Source organism: Crotalus tigris, unplaced genomic scaffold, assembly GCF_016545835.1.
Source record: "Crotalus tigris isolate CLP2741 ecotype Arizona unplaced genomic scaffold, ASM1654583v1 scf7180000017757.759095, whole genome shotgun sequence".
Classification (NCBI taxonomy): domain Eukaryota; kingdom Metazoa; phylum Chordata; class Lepidosauria; order Squamata; family Viperidae; genus Crotalus; species Crotalus tigris.
In genome coordinates this window covers 715,728-732,772 of record NW_024096617.1, presented here as the reverse complement: position 1 = coordinate 732,772, position 17,045 = coordinate 715,728, and the positions used below count along the sequence as shown (strand labels likewise).

At 36.2% G+C, this 17,045-nt stretch overlaps 1 protein-coding gene across 4 annotated transcripts in view; it reads left to right on the top strand.

The window, feature by feature from the left end:
* LOC120306908 (cytoplasmic polyadenylation element-binding protein 3) overlaps window positions 1-17,045 on the top strand; it is a 57,490-nt gene that overhangs the window by 26,238 nt on the left and 14,207 nt on the right. For all 4 annotated transcript variants that reach the window (XM_039340952.1, XM_039340951.1, XM_039340950.1 and 1 more), the window contains 3 exons: window positions 182-349; window positions 2,659-2,748; window positions 14,608-14,726. In XM_039340952.1, the coding sequence (XP_039196886.1) occupies window positions 182-349; window positions 2,659-2,748; window positions 14,608-14,726 (377 nt within the window). The remainder of the gene's footprint in view (window positions 1-181; window positions 350-2,658; window positions 2,749-14,607; window positions 14,727-17,045) is intronic.

Sequence of the window (17,045 nt, the reverse complement as noted above, 5' to 3'; positions counted from 1 at the left end):
CCTGTTTGAATGATTAAAGATCCAGAATTCAAACTGTCCTAATTTACTTACAAATATATTTATATGTAGAATATGATATGAAAAATTAGAATATTGCATGTTAAGCTATGTAGATTTATTAATGGAAAGCTTCTATGCATATTTGAATCAGTTGTGTAAATGTCTGTAACATATTTCACAGGTCGATCTTCGCTATTTCCTTTTGAAGATGGCTTTCTGGATGACAGTCATGGTGACCAGTCTTTATCATCAGGTCTCAACTCCCCAACTCACTGTCAGAATGGTGAAAGAGTCGAACGCTATTCTAGGAAGGTGTTTGTTGGAGGTCTGCCTCCTGACATTGATGAAGGTACAGTGGACTGATGGGAGGAAGGGTATAGGACAGAGGTCCCCAACCTTTGGGGCAACAGGGACTGGTGCCATGGAAAAAGGTTTTGTGTATTGCCTGCATCCCATGGATGGGGCTTTTCTTGTTTGTGCAGTCCGGTTGCTGGCATGCTACGGACCGGTGCCAGTCCATGGACCGGGGGTTGGGGACCCCTAGTATAGGGTTTTTTGCCCTTTAAAAATTACTGGCAGCTAAGACTCAGTAGTATAGTGGCCTTTCATTTCTTTAAAAAACAGATTAATAGAGTAAGCTCTTACACACACACACACACACACTCACACACACAGAGTATATGTATATACACACAAAGACATAGTGTATCTAATCACCTTGACTACTTCTGTTTTCTTCCCCTTGTCTATTGCCTATACAAAGAGAGAAATAGAGGGGACAGAAGAAGTCAAGATTATGTTAATAACACCATCTCAGTGAGAAATAAACTTTGGCAATTTAGACTATAAATTCCCTGAATCCTATTACTTACTACTTCTGAGTATACCAATACAGTATTGAATTCAGTGTATTACCTTACACAGAAAAAAGTATCATTGCCTGATAGGATAGTTTAGTGGTGATAATACAGTATCTCTAATTCTTCTAGTACAGGTAGTCCGCAATTAACCCCAAAGTTTTTGTTGTTAAGTGAGACAGTTGTTAAGTGAGTTTTGTCCCATTTTACAACCTTTGTGATAAAATTATTGCAGTTGTTAAGTGAATCACTGCAGTTATTAAATTAGTAACATGTTGTTAAGTAAATATGGCTTCCCCATTGACTTTGCTTGTGAGAAGGTTGCAGAAGATGATTACAAAACACTGCAATTGTCATAAATATATGTCAGTTGCTAGGCATCTGAATTTTGATCACATGACAGTGGGGATACTGAATGGTCATAAGCGTGAAAAGTAGTGATAAGGCATTTTTTTCAGTGCCGTTATAACTTTGAATAGCAACTAAATGAATGGTTGTAAGTTGAGGACTATGTATATAATAACAACTGAATTTGGATCAAAATAGCTTAAATTGATTTACAGTCCTAATTGGTAATCTCTCCTTAGGACATGGAATATAAAATACGTTTAATTTTTTTGGTGTTACTTTTATTAATATTGAAGCAGTTTATATAGCAGTACTGTTTTTCATAACTAGAGCTACATCTACAATGCCTATGAGCAGTATATTAGCATTAGTCAGTAGCCCTCAGCTTCAGTGACAGGATCCTGGTTCTTTTTCTTTTGCATTTAAAAAAATAAAGACAAAAAGACTAGACACATACAAGGCAAGACAAAAAAGTAAACATAGAGTAAAAAATAATTTAAGAAATTTGATTCCAAATAGGGTTCTGTTTTGAAATATTTTAAAATATATAAAGTGCAAAATTTAGTGAAACAACTTGTTTTGATGTACAAGTGCTGTTTCAAATACATAGTGACTTTTTCCAGTATTTTGGAGGTGTTTCAGACAAATATTTTGACATGTTCAAGATTGCAATAATTCTTTTTCAAGTTCAAAACATCTCAAAAATGGTCAAAACAGCTCATTGTAACTATGATATATAACCTATGACTTATCGCTTTGTTGTTGTATGTGTGTACACTGAGAGCTTATGCACCAGCGGAGACAAATTCCTTAGGTGTCCAATCACACTTGGCCAATAAAGAATTCTATTCTATTCTGTTTTGTTTTGCTCTGAATGCTAAACATTTCATGGAATTTCATGCTCAAAACATTCTGCACACCTGTAGTTCCAAAACTGAAAAAGTTCAACTTCAGATACAGGTATTCCTTTACTTACAACCATAGTTGGGACTAGAAGTTGTGTTGCTAAGCAAGGCAGATATTAAATGGGTCACACCTGATCTTACAAGCTTTTTTTGCCACAATTGTTAAATTAATCACTGCAGTTTTTAAGTGAATCACATGATCATTAAACAACTCTGGCCTCCCCCATTGATTTACTTTGTTGGAAGTTGGCTGGGAAGGTCGTAATTGGTGATCACATGACCTGGGATGCTACTATAATCATAAATACATGCCGATTGTCAAGCGCCCAAATTTTGATCACTAACCCTGGGGATGCAGTGATGGTTATAAGTATGAGGAACCGTTTTAAGTCACTTTTTTTAGTGCTGTTGTAACTTCAAACAGTCACTAAATGATTGGAAGTTGAGGACTACCTGTACTTTAAAAAAATCAGAACCATTAAGCAAAAGTACTTAGTTTTATCACTCATTTTTATTTCTGATGAATCTTAATTATTATTTTGTTATAGATGAAATCACTGCTAGCTTTCGTAGGTTTGGACCTCTTGTGGTGGACTGGCCTCACAAAGCTGAAAGCAAGTCATATTTTCCACCTAAAGGTAATTATTTCAGTTTTCTGAAGCAGGAAAACGTTCTCCATGTATAAATAATTTTCTAAATGCATTTTTAGATGCTTGAAATATTGGTTTCATCTTTCTTGTCATCTATAACTTTTGTTATCTATTTCTGTTCTAAGATTGAATATGCTGTTGCATGACTGCAGTGAGATTCTAGCCATAATAATACAGTGATTTCTGTGGTTTCATAACCATTTTTATGGATATCCTGCAACACAGGAGTTGTTTGAATCTTTTGAATAATAGCTATCCAGCCTCGGTGGATAATTTAACATAAAGACATTAGTATTGTTCATGATAGGACAGTACCATAGTTTTTAATCATAATAAGTACCATTTTTCACAATCCTAGAATTGTATATACTAGTAGGTAATTACAATTCTGACTGTTCTTCACTATTCTAGAGACAGTGGGATCAGAGAATGGAGTGTAGGAACAAATGTTTTTGCATCCTTTTCAAATATTCAAACATTTCCTTATCAGAATAATGGATAATTGTCAAAAACCTAGTGCATAATAATTACTGTTAAAAACAACTGCATTTATCCCAGTAACTTTTTAATATTTAGAGCACTTTTTTAAAATTTTTCTTTGCAAACGCTAGTGCATTTATTTGTGATGAAGAATGAAAGTATCTCTTTCAATAGATATAAAATTTCTATGAATGAGAAAGTTAAAACTACCTTGATTATTTGAATGAAACTATTAATATATTAATCTTTAAATTTATTTTGTAATATGCTAAAGTTTTATTTTTATTTTATCAAAGAAGCCTAATATGCATTCAGTTCCTAATTAACCAGCTGATAAATAATTATCTGTGGATTAGTTTCAGTGTTGTCTTTTCATTAACAGGATAGCCTTTTCTGTTTGTGCTAAAGATAATAATCTGACAGAGATTCTGCTCAGGTGCCAGGAAGAGGAGAAAGCCAGCAGTTTCTATATTCCCCAAAACACTTTGAAATGTTCCTCATTTTTATCCTTTAGAACAGTGTTTCCCAAACTTGACAATTTTAAGGCATGAGGACTTCAACTCCCAGAATTCCACAGCCAGCAATGCTGGCTGTGGAATTCTGGGAGTTGAAGTCCACATGCCTTAAAATTGTCAAGTTTGGGAAACACTGCTTTAGAAGCATAGGAACATGAATGAATAATGGAATATTCTTCACTTCTTTATCTAGCAGCAGCATTTGATAAGTTTTTCCAACATATTAAAATTTTATCACATTTCAATTATATATACAAAGTGGAATTTCTGTGCTTTGTTGAAGAACCATTTAAGTGCAATTTTTCTTTCTGGTTATAGCATTACTGAATTTCTTCATATCATCTAATATAAATTTAATGTCTTTAGTTTAGGAATGGAGAACTCCAATAAAGGCTTACTGAGTTCTCAAGACATCCTATGTTTTGGGTGGTTAAATCAGTGCTCTCTTATGTTTATTAAAAACATTCTTCAGTGAAATATATTTTAGCAGAAGACAAGGATATAGTCTTTTCTATTTTTTGCCAGGGCACTAATATGAGAAACAGCTTTCAAAGTGCCTGCCAGTTGCCGTGAATGTCTGTCTGAAAGTGCTAAACACTTTGTCACAACTGTTCCAGATTATTTATAACTGACTTCTGAGCTGCCAGAATTTTAGTAGAAACTTTACAGCATAATGATTAGAAACTCTGTTAAGAGTCCCCAGAATTGCAAGATCTCAGCACTAGATTGGAGATTACTTTAGCTAAGAAGTCTATTATGTAATACCTCAGTAAAATTCTCAGTGGTGGGTGTCCATATTTAAAATTCATAAAATAAAGACTAGAAACATGACTTCACAATTGAGCTTGGAATTTCCATTGTAATTCGTTACAGTCAATAAGTGGGTCACCACATGACCTGACTCAATTTTAAGACTGTTTTTTCAGTGGCCATAGTCGCCACAGTCATTAAGCAAATTGTGTGGTCATTAAGTGAACCACGGGGTCATTAAGCAAATCCACTCTCCCAAATGGCAAAACTGGCAAAAAAAAACATTGCAAATAATGGGACTGCAGGATGCTGCAACATGCTATAAATTCAAACATTTATAAATGCTAAACTCTTGAAATGAGATCATGTGACTGTGGGGGGGGAATGGCAGTTTCAACTTCAAGGGTGGGTCATAAGTAACTTTTTAGGGCTTGTCATAACTATAAACAGTCTTAAAATGATCAGTTGTTAAGTGAGGACTACCTGTATATGATTCATAAATTTTCCTCTATTGGGTAGTTCTGTGTTTGAAAACAAAACGCCTCTATCCTTCAGGGAAATAAAGTAGTTCATGTGTTTAAAACAAGGCATTCAGCAGTTATATTTGAGGAAAATTCCAACTAACTTGAAGCCAGATGGTAAATGGAAAAAAACTAAAGCTCTGGTATATTCTGGTGTTCCTTCCCTCATTTTTGGCTTCTTCTTCACCTAAATTGCATCCATTCCTTGTAGCAATGTATATAGTAGCTGCCAAATAATAATATTGCCTGCATTACTGTAGTGATCAAACCTCTGCTTCCTTTGCATATTTCACATTCTTCACATTCTTATGGGAAGTATATAATTATTATATAATTATTTATTCTGCTATTAAGTTACTAGTTGCTATAAGAATGCTGATGTTTTTCCTAATATAGTGAAACAATTAGCATCTTCTGATCTTTCCAGACATCTCCAGATGCTCAAATTCTAACCTTTACTTTCCAAACAACCTTCTGTTTGTTAATCCACCAAATTTATTGATATACCCTTGGGATATTATTATTGTGCATTGTCCCAAATAATTCATCATTTTCTACTTCCTTCATTGCTAAGGAAACAGTAGCTTTTTTGTATATTTAACCAGCAAATTATAGTGCTTGTTAACTATTATTAATTTATAACATGCATTTAATTAGGTATGTTATTTACTCTGTTAAATATGTTCTATGTAATTTCTATTTTTCTAATGATTGTTGACATAGTTCACAGAATATCGTTTCTATTATTATGTAAATATTCTCTTACTAAAAGATACACACACATATATTCTTAAAGGAAAACCAATTCTTTCCAATCTCATACATCATAATTTATAATGTATAACAATTATGAATAGAACAATGGAATGCTATGAATTATATAAATGGTTGCACACAGATGACTTCTTAAAACTAAAGCTAAACCAAAACATAAATAAGAGAGATGAACAAGAAACAAAGAAAACATAGAACTACTCAATTTCTAATTTAATAATAATAATAATATACACCCACTCATTGCCAAGCAGTTCAACAATATACTACAAGGAGGAGAAATTGAAAAGTGGCTAACAACTGGGAAAACCTACCTAATAATGAAAAATCCAGCAAAAGGGGCAACACCAGGCAACTACAGGCCAATTACCTGCTTACCAACAACTTTCAAATTACTAACTGGTGTGGTAGCTGATGCAGCACAACAGCATCTAGTTGAAAACAATCTCTTTCCACCTGAGCAGAAAGGAAACCGCCCCAATAGCAGAGGAACAAAAGATCAACTCCTAATGGACAAAATGATCTTGGAAAACTGCAAGAAAAGGAAGACCAACCTGAATGTGGCATGGATTGACTACAAAAAGGCATTTGACTCTCTGCCACATGACTGGATAATCAAGTGCCTAGAAATAACAGGAGTCAGTAGAAACATCAGAAAATTTATGCAAAGATTGATGGCACAATGGAAGACACAGTTGCAGATCAATGGTGAGAGACTGGGAGAGATTAATATCAAGAGAGGAATATTTCAAGGAGATTCATTGTCACCATTACTATTTGTTATTGCACTGTTTCCTCTGTCAACAATACTGAATAACTCAGGACATGGCTATCAAACATCAAAAATATCTACCAGACTATCCCATCTCCTTTACATGGATGATCTGAAGCTGTATGAAAAAACATCATCTGAAATAGAATTGCTGCTCAACACTGTCCGTATATATAGCCAAGATATTGTAATGGAGTTTGGCTTGGACAAATGTGCCACACTTACTATCAAACAAGGAAAAATAGTGAAAACTGAAGGAATCAAGATGCCCCACGAAAATAACATTAAGAGTCTGGATGAGGAAGAGTACTACAAATACTTGGGTATCTTTCAAGCTGACAACATCAAGCACACTGAAGTCAAGAAAAAGATTAGAGGAGAATACATCAAGAGAGTGAAGAAGATCTTAAAGTCCAAACTCAATGGAGGAAATACCATAAAGGCAATCAACACCTGGGCAATTCCAGTCATTAGGTACACAGCTGGAATAGTGGACTGGACTCAAGCAGAACTAAAAGCAATGGATAGGCAGACCAGAAAAATAATGACAATGAATCATGCCCTTCATCCACGCAGTGACATTGATAGACTTTATCTACCAAGGCAAATAGGTGGGCGTGGAATGCTACAAGTACATCAGATGGTTGAAGAAGAAAAAATGGCTTTGGAAGAATATCTGAAGAACAATGATGAAGATGCACTGAAATTAGTATATCAGGAAGGCTTACTGACTACTGGAGAGACCAAACTGGCCTACAAGAAAGACCAAATGAAGAACAGAATAGAGGCATGGGAAGACAAAGCACTACATGGCCAATACATGAAAAAAATAGCTGGGAAAGCAGATAATAATAAAACCTGGCAATGGCTAAGAGCAGGAAAATTGAAGAAAGAGACCGAGGGACTAATTCTGGCTGCACAAGACCAAGCCTTAAGGACAAATGCATACAAAGTCAAAATTGAGAAGACAGCAACAGACAGTAAATGCCGCCTATGCAAAGAAGCTGAAGAAACAGTGGACCACTTGGTAAGCTGTTGCAAGAAGATTGCACAGACTGATTACAAGCAGCGGCATGACAAAGTAGCAACAATGGTGCATTGGAAGATCTGCAAAAAATATCATTTGCCTGTAAGCAAAAACTGGTGGGATCATAAAATAGAGAAAGTCATAGAAAATGATAAAATTAAACTGCTCTGGGACTTCAGAATTCAAACAGACAAGCACCTGCAACATAACACCCCAGACTTAACAATTGTCGATAAGAAAGACAAAGAAGTCTGGATAGTGGACGTGGCAGTGCCTGGAGACAGCAGAATAGACGAGAAAGAACTGGAGAAGATAACAAAATACAAAGACCTACAAATAGAAATAGAAAGACTGTGGCAAAAACAAGCAAGGGTAGTACCAATAGTAATAGGCTCCTTGGGTGCAATCCCAAAACAACTGGAGCACCACTTGAACACCATTGGCATTGACAAATTCGCTATTAGTCAATTGCAAAAGGCGGCCTTATTAGGAACTGCTTCCATCCTGCGACGATATCTGTAATACCATCAAACATCCACATCTGCCTATCCCAGGTCCTGGGTAAGGACTCGATAGGTAGACAAAATGCCAAATCCAGTCTGAACATCTGGCTGACTGTGCGATGATCCATAATAATAATAATAATAATAATAATAATAATAATAATAATAATAACAACAATTGTCGATAAGAAAGACAAAAAAGTCTGGATAGTGGACGTGGCAGTGCCTGGAGACAGCAGAATAGAAGAGAAAGAACTGGAGAAGATAACAAAATACAAAGACCTACAAATAGAAATAGAAAGACTGTGGCAAAAGCAAGCAAGGGTAGTACCAATAGTCATAGGCTCCTTGGGTGCAATCCCAAAACAACTGGAGCACCACTTGAACACCATTGGCATTGACAAATTCGCTATTAGTCAATTGCAAAAGGCGGCCTTATTAGGAACTGCTTCCATCCTGCGACGATATCTGTAATACCATCAAACATCCACATCTGCCTATCCCAGGTCCTGGGTAAGGACTCGATAGGTAGACAAAATGCCAAATCCAGTCTGAACATCTGGCTGACTGTGCGATGATCGATAATAATAATAATAATAATAATAATAATAATAATAATAATCCCCCAGTGAGGCACTACCTTGACGTGGTTGTGGGGCTTGTGTACTCTGAGGAAGATGAGAGCTATGCCAGAGGTTCAACCATACTGGACAGGTCTCATCAGAGGAGTCAGACAAAGAGTGTCTCTCCCATAAAAAATATGGTGAGACGTAAATTTCAGAATGCCATACCGGCTCGGACGTCGCCCGGGTTAACAAGGTCCGCACTAGATATTGGAGTTCCTGGATATCTGGTGAAAAATGGGTTACAGGACTCAGGACTGTTGGCTGAGCAACCAGGGCCAGCAGCTGCAGAACTACTGGAAGAAAAGGTGTTTACCCGTCGCAGATACACAGTGATGGAAAACAAAGAAATAATGATCTGTTACTACAGATCAAGTCCAACAAGAAGAGGATATCTAAAACGAATGCACCAGTTCTGGAAAGAACAACATCCAGAATCAGAAATAACAGAACAGAGACTAGCAGATCAACGCCGATTTATAACACGAAATAAAGTATTCACAGAAACAGAATTGGACGAACTGCAAAGGTTTACCCAGGGCAAAGAAATCAAAGCCTTACCAGAAGTAATCCAGAATGTAGAGGCAAACCAGGGGGAGTTGGCAGTGAAGGAATCCAGCAGAGCTATACAACTGTTCTCATTTGGAAACCAGGCACCTCTTCCTCAGAAAGAACAAAACCCTCTAACTAAAGAAATAAAAGAACTGAAACAAAGAATAACTGAGCATCTAGAACAGCACAAAAACAACAGAATAAGGCTACCTGCATTGAAGCTTGTTCCAAAGAAACAGCTAGCACAAGCATTAAAAGATGCAAATACTGCAATATCAAGTATAAGCACCAATTCACTGCAAGAAACAAACCAACTAATGTACAGCACAGCTGCAGTTATAACAGAATACCTGGGATGCAAAATCAACAAAAAGAAAAACAAACAAACAGTGCACCAGAAAAATGGAAGGTTAGACTAGAAAATAAGATCAGCAAGTTAAGATCACATGCAAGCAAGCTAGAACAGATGAAAGAAAAGAAGCTGAAGAACAAGAAGACCAAAGAATACCTAATCAAGAAATACCACTTAGAAACAAGGAAGATCAAGGAAGCACTGGAAATAATAAAGCAACAAATAACAGCTATAGCCAGGAAAATCAGTAGATATGAAGCTCGAATTGCAAACTATAGGCAGAACCTCCAATTTCAATCCAATCAGAAACGTTTCTACCAATCCATCAATGGAGAAACTGCAAGGAATCAGTCAGTACCTGACAAGGAAGAAACAGTGCAGTTCTGGAAGCAGATATGGGATAACCCAAAGAAATACAACAAGGATGCGGCTTGGTTAAAAGAGGTGGATGCAAATAAAACAGAAGTTGAAATGAAAGAACTAGTAATAACAACAAAAATGGTAGAAAAAAGAGCAAAGAAAATCAAAAATTGGTCAGCACCAGGTGAAGATGAACTGCATGGGTTTTGGTTGAAACATCTAACTGTTATACACCCACTCATTGCCAAGCAATTCAACAATATACTACAAGGAGGAGAAATTGAAAAGTGGCTAACAACTGGGAAAACCTACCTAATAATGAAAAATCCAGCAAAAGGGGCAACACCAGGTAACTACAGGCCAATTACCTGCTTACCAACAACTTTCAAATTACTAACTGGTGTAGTAGCTGATGCAGTGCAACAGCATCTAGTTGAAAACAATCTCTTTCCACCTGAGCAGAAAGGAAACCGCCCCAATAGCAGAGGAACAAAAGATCAACTCCTAATAGACAAAATGATCTTGGAAAACTGCAAGAGAAGGAAGACCAACCTGAATGTGGCATGGATTGACTACAAAAAGGCATTTGACTCTCTGCCACATGATTGGATAATAAAGTGCCTAGAAATAACAGGAGTCAGTAGAAACATCAGAAAATTTGTGCAAAGATCGATGGCACAATGGAAGACACAGTTGCAGATCAATGGTGAGAGGCTGGGAGAGGTTAATATCAAGAGAGGAATATTTCAAGGAGATTCATTATCACCATTACTATTTGTTATTGCACTGTTTCCTCTGTCAACAATACTGAATAACTCAGGACATGGCTATCAAACATCAAAAACATCTGCCAGACTATCCCACCTCCTTTATATGGATGATCTGAAGCTGTATGGAAAAACATCATCTGAAATAGAATCGCTGCTCAACACTGTCCGTATATATAGCCAAGATATTGTAATGGAGTTTGGCTTGGACAAATGTGCCACACTTACTATCAAACAAGGAAAAATAGTGAAAACTGAAGGAATCAAGATGCCCCACGAAAATAACATTAAGAGTCTGGATGAGGAAGAGTACTACAAATACTTGGGTATCCTTCAAGCTGACAACATCAAGCACACTGAAGTCAAGAAAAAGATTAGAGGTGAATACATCAAGAGAGTGAAGAAGATCTTAAAATCCAAACTCAATGGAGGAAATACCATAAAGGCAATCAACACCTGGGCAATCCCAGTCATTAGGTACACAGCTGGAATAGTGGACTGGACTCAAGCAGAACTAAAAGCAATGGATAGGCAGACCAGAAAAATAATGACAATGAATCATGCCCTTCATCCACGCAGTGACATTGATAGACTTTATCTACCAAGGCAAATAGGTGGGCGTGGAATGCTACAAGTACATCAGATGGTTGAAGAAGAAAAAATGGCTTTGGAAGAATATCTGAAGAACAATGATGAAGATGCACTGAAATTAGTATATCAGGAAGGCTTACTAACTACTGGAGAGACCAAACTGGCCTACAAGAAAGACCAAATGAAGAACAGAATAGAGGCATGGGAAGACAAAGCACTACATGGCCAATACATGAAAAAAATAGCTGGGAAAGCAGATAATAACAAGACCTGGCAATGGCTAAGAGCAGGAAAATTGAAGAAAGAGACCGAGGGACTAATTCTGGCTGCACAAGACCAAGCCTTAAGGACAAATGCATACAAAGTCAAAATTGAGAAGACAGCAACAGACAGTAAGTGCCGCCTATGCAAAGAAGCTGAAGAAACAGTGGACCACTTGGTAAGCTGTTGCAAGAAGATTGCACAAACTGATTACAAGCAGCGGCATGACAAAGTAGCAACAATGGTGCATTGGAAGATCTGCAAAAAATATCATTTGCCTGTAAGCAAAAACTGGTGGGATCATAAAATAGAGAAAGTCATAGAAAATGATAAAATTAAACTGCTCTGGGACTTCAGAATTCAAACAGACAAGCACCTGCAACATAACACCCCAGACTTAACAATTGTCGATAAGAAAGACAAAAAAGTCTGGATAGTGGATGTGGCAGTGCCTGGAGACAGCAGAATAGAAGAGAAAGAACTGGAGAAGATAACAAAATACAAAGACCTACAAATAGAAATAGAAAGACTGTGGCAAAAGCAAGCAAGGGTAGTACCAATAGTAATAGGCTCCTTGGGTGCAATCCCAAAACAACTGGAGCACCACTTGAACACCATTGGCATTGACAAATTCGCTATTAGTCAATTGCAAAAGGCGGCCTTACTAGGAACTGCTTCCATCCTGCGACGATATCTGTAATACCATCAAACATCCACATCTGCCTATCCCAGGTCCTGGGTAAGGACTCGATAGGTAGACAAAATGCCAAATCCAGTCTGAACATCTGGCTGACTGTGCGATGATCCATAATAATAATAATAATAATAAAGTTGGAAGGGACCTTGGAGGTCATCGAGTCCAACCCCCTGCTCAGGCAGGAACTCTACACCATTTCAGACAAATGGTTGTCCAGTCTCTTCTTAAAAACTTCCAGTGTTGGAGCATTCATCGCTTCTGGAGGCAGGTTGTTCCATTGGTTAATTGTTCTAACTGTCAGGAAGTTTCTCCTTAGTTCTAAATTGCTTCTCTCCTTGATCAGTTTCCATCCGTTGCTTCTCGTCCTGCCTTCAGGCGCCTTGGAGAATAGCTTGACTCCCTCTTCTTTGTGGCAGCCCCTGAGATATTGGAACACTGCTATCATGTCCCCCTCGTCCTTTTCTTCGTTAAACTAGACATACCCAATTCCAGCAGCCGTTCCTTATATGTTTTAGCCTCTAGTCCCCTAATCATCTTTGTTGCTCTTCTCTGTACTCTTTCTAGAGTCTCAGCATCTTTTTTATATTGTGGTGACCAAAACTGGATGCAGTATTCTAAGTGTAGTCTTACCAAGGCATTGTAAAGTGATATTAATACTTCACGTGTTCTTGATTCTATCCCTCTGTTAATGCAGCCCAGCACTGTGTTGGCTTTTTTGGCAGCTGCAGCACACTGCTGGCTCATATTTAAGTGATTGTCTACTAGGACTCTGAGATCCCTCTCACAGTTACTACTATTGAGCAAGGTACCCCCTATACTATACCTGTACATTTGGTTTTTCTTGCCTAAATGTAGAACCTTACTTTTCTTCACCATTGAATTTCATTTTGTTAGATAGCGCCCAGTGTTCAAGTCTGTCCAGGTTTTCTTGAATCTTAAACCTATCTTCTGGAGTGTTGGCTATTCCTGCCAGCTTGGTGTTGTCTGCAAATTTGATGAGTTCCCCATCTATCCCCTCGTCCAAATCATTGATGAAGATATTGAAGAACACTGGGCCTAGAACAGAGTCCTGGGCACCCCACTACACACTTCCCTCCATGTAGATGTGGTTCCATTGAGGACCAAATGCTGAGTATGGCTGGTCAGCCAGCTACAAATCCATCTGGTGGTGATGCTGTCTAACCCACATTTTTCTATCTTATCGAGTAGTAGGTTGTGATCTACTTTATCAAATGCCTTACTGAAATCCAAGTAAATTATATCCACAGCATTCCTCTGGTTCAGTTGTCTCTAATAAGAAAATATTTGATACACTAAATAATTGTGAAAGCCAGAATAAAACTTATTACTATGAAGTATTATTCAAGGATAATATATAAAAATTATAGCCAACTTCTTTGGTATTCTGGGATACAATTTTTCTAGCCTAGAGTTTTTAAACTTATGAAGTGAATAAGTTTAAAAATTCTAGGCTAGAAAAATTGTATCCCAGAATACCAAAGAAGTTGGCTATAATTTTTATATATTATCCTTGAATAATTATGGAAAAATAAGTAACAGGTGAGTGGAGAACAAATCTTGTCCCTGTCTTTGAAAATATGAAAAATATATTAAAAAAGATCCAGCAATCTGTATAGTATCAGTCTTATACCGATACCATAGAAAATCCTAGAGAAATTAATAAACACATCAATATATAAGCACCCTGAAAATAATGCAGTAATTATATGAAGTCAGCATGGATTTGCCAAGAACATGTCCTGCCAGACTAACCTTATTTAATAATTGACTGGACAACTTTTCTTAATTATAGGAATGCTTTAGACAAATGTTGCTTTCAATTAAATATTTGATATCTCATGATTGCTTATTGGCAGGCTAGTTATAAGTGAATTGTAAAAAAGTGAAAAAAATAACTACATGTAGTCCTTGTTTAGTAACTTAAACTGCTTCATTTAGCAACTGTTCACAATTACAATGATGATGAAAAAGTAACATTATGACCATTCCTTCCATTTTCCACCTTTGCAGGTTTATAAAATGAAGATAAGTTGAAGTAAGATCATATGCACAATTGTGTTTTCACTTAGCAACTTCTTCCTTAACCACTAAGTTGCCAATCCCAATTAAGTTCACTAAACAAGGACAAGCTGCAATGTTATGTTTTGGATCAGAGATATTATGTTTTTGAAGACATTTTGAAGATACTGTGTTATTTTACAACATTCATGTTATGTCTGTGGTTAATTTGTGCTATGTATTTTATAATTTGTATTTACTAACTTTATTCTTTTTGTCCAAGGTTATGCTTTTCTGCTGTTCCAGGAAGAAAGCTCTGTTCAAGCTTTGATAGATGCCTGTCTAGAAGAAGATGGTAAACTTTATTTATGTGTATCAAGTCCCACTATTAAGGACAAACCAGTAAGTAAAATAATAATTCTTTCAATAATTAAAACCAAATGTTCTGAGTTACCTATTCAGGTTAATGATGGCAGTTTTAGGACTGTAATCCTGAATTTACTTAAATCTTCTTAAGGATTACATTGAAGGTCATCTATGTATTCAAATATAATCATTGCATCCATTATATTGTCCATTATATTCATTTTATGAACAATGAGAATCCTAAAACTTCTATCCTGGTCTTTGATATGTGTTTAAAAAATCTTCATCTCAACAAAACAGCTGTTTATAAAATGCAAGAAGACAAAAAATTACCTCAATGCTGATTTTGCTCATTCAACGTATCTGTTTAATTCATTATGACCAAGGTCAGTAAGCAATGCAACATTCTGCTGACTTAATCATGTTACTTCAAATCATGTTACTTTCCCCGCAAAAGAGTTGGGGAGATTAAACATGTGGATTGTTTAATCTGTTATATAGAATGAAGACTAAAATGTTGTTGTCTTCCTTGAACAGACAAATAAGAATATAAACATACATACATAACAAGTAAGTAAATAACTAACACAATTTCTCTCTTTCTCTCTCTCTCTCTCTCATACACACAGACATAAAGTGTGTGTGTATGAGAGCGAAAGAAATTGTGGTAGTTATTTGCTTATTTGTTATGTATGTATGTTTATATTCTTATTTGTATATTATAAAGTACATTGTGCTCTCTCGCACAATGAGAGAGAGAGAGAGAGAGTGAGAGAGAGAGAGAGAGCACAATGTACTTTATAATATACAATGAAGTGGAATCATAACTAGCATAAAAGCATCAAATAATGTGCTCTTGTCTGTATCATATAACATTCAGCTGAGTAAGAGGAATAACAACAATATTCTTGATATATATGGAATTGACCAGTATATAAACATGTGGCTTATATGCTGCTCAGTTCAAAAAGATTGGCTAGAATAATGCAAATGTAAAATATTGGGCTATTTACTAAAAAGGGTCAATGGAAACAGTGATTGTCCCAATATAGTAAATAATGAAAAAGAACTTGACTCACTGTTTCAGATTTATCAGTCGACTTTCCCCCTATATTGTTACTGATGGGAGAGTGCACAAATTTAACATAGAATAAAGTTTTAAATAATAAATAAAATGGTATTAGCTGTGAATATGTAATATCTACTTACTTTGTAAATAAGATTTATCAGATTTATTTTGTTCTTTTAAAAATGCTCAGTACAAAATATTCAAGAGCTTATCTGCATTCAGTTAGCTAACTGATTAAATGAACAAACTAAATACTTTCCATTCAGACAGATCTCTTAGCCTAAGTAAATAAATGCATCCCTTTTTCACACAACTTTCCTTTAGCTTTTAAAATGTTATTAAGTAGCACAAACTGAATTTTTGATTGCAGATGATATTGTTTAAACATCCTTTGTCTTGCAAGGATTGGCACATAAGGAGTTTTTTAATTATTTTCTTCCCTCCTAAAAGCAAATAAACTAGCATGCCATGTTTTTAAATTACTTAAAAAATCTTCTCCATATTGAAAGGAATTTAACATGTGGTATTAGGTGGGGGTAGAGGCAGTTTTTCAAGAAATATAAACCCCTTTATATAAAATGAAATTAGGAATGCATTTCTGTAATCCTGGTTTCTTTTTCTTATAGTACTTCTAGAAGGACATTTTAAAGGAAATATTATTTAAACCTTAATATGTTATCTATTGAAATCATAACAAGCATTTCGTTTAGAGTTGTGCATGTTTAATTTGAGAAGCAAAGTCACGAAGAGGGGAAGCACTGCTCTTCCTATAGCAGACTTTTATCCCTTTTATCCTTCCTTCCTTCCTTCCTTCCTTCCTTACCTTACCTTACCTTACCTTATCTTACCTAGCTTCTTAACTTTCTACCTAGCCAGTTCAAGGGAGGTGGACCATAGCAAGCTGCATTGGTTCCGAGACTGGGAGGAATATAGCAGAGTGGCAGGCTCAAGGGGACAATGAGGCAGTGAGGATATGAAAACTCAGAAACTATAGCTACCTGCTACATTATCTTGCCCCAAGAGACAGGCCAAAGAATTTTCAGATGGGCAATTTTATATTAGCCAGTCAGTAGATCCAGTTTGATGAGGGTTTTGAGCAGACAGATGGAGTCTATTTGTAGTGTAGAGTACGGGTAGTGTAGTTTTAGCAAATGGGTTGGTTGGATCAACACATTCTCCTAGGCAGATTTTATTTTGAGATGATTTTTTAAAAAATCAAATATGTTCAATATTTAATTTTTAGTTCAGATTCTGTGTGCATTCCATCTCAAATATATAGATTTAGC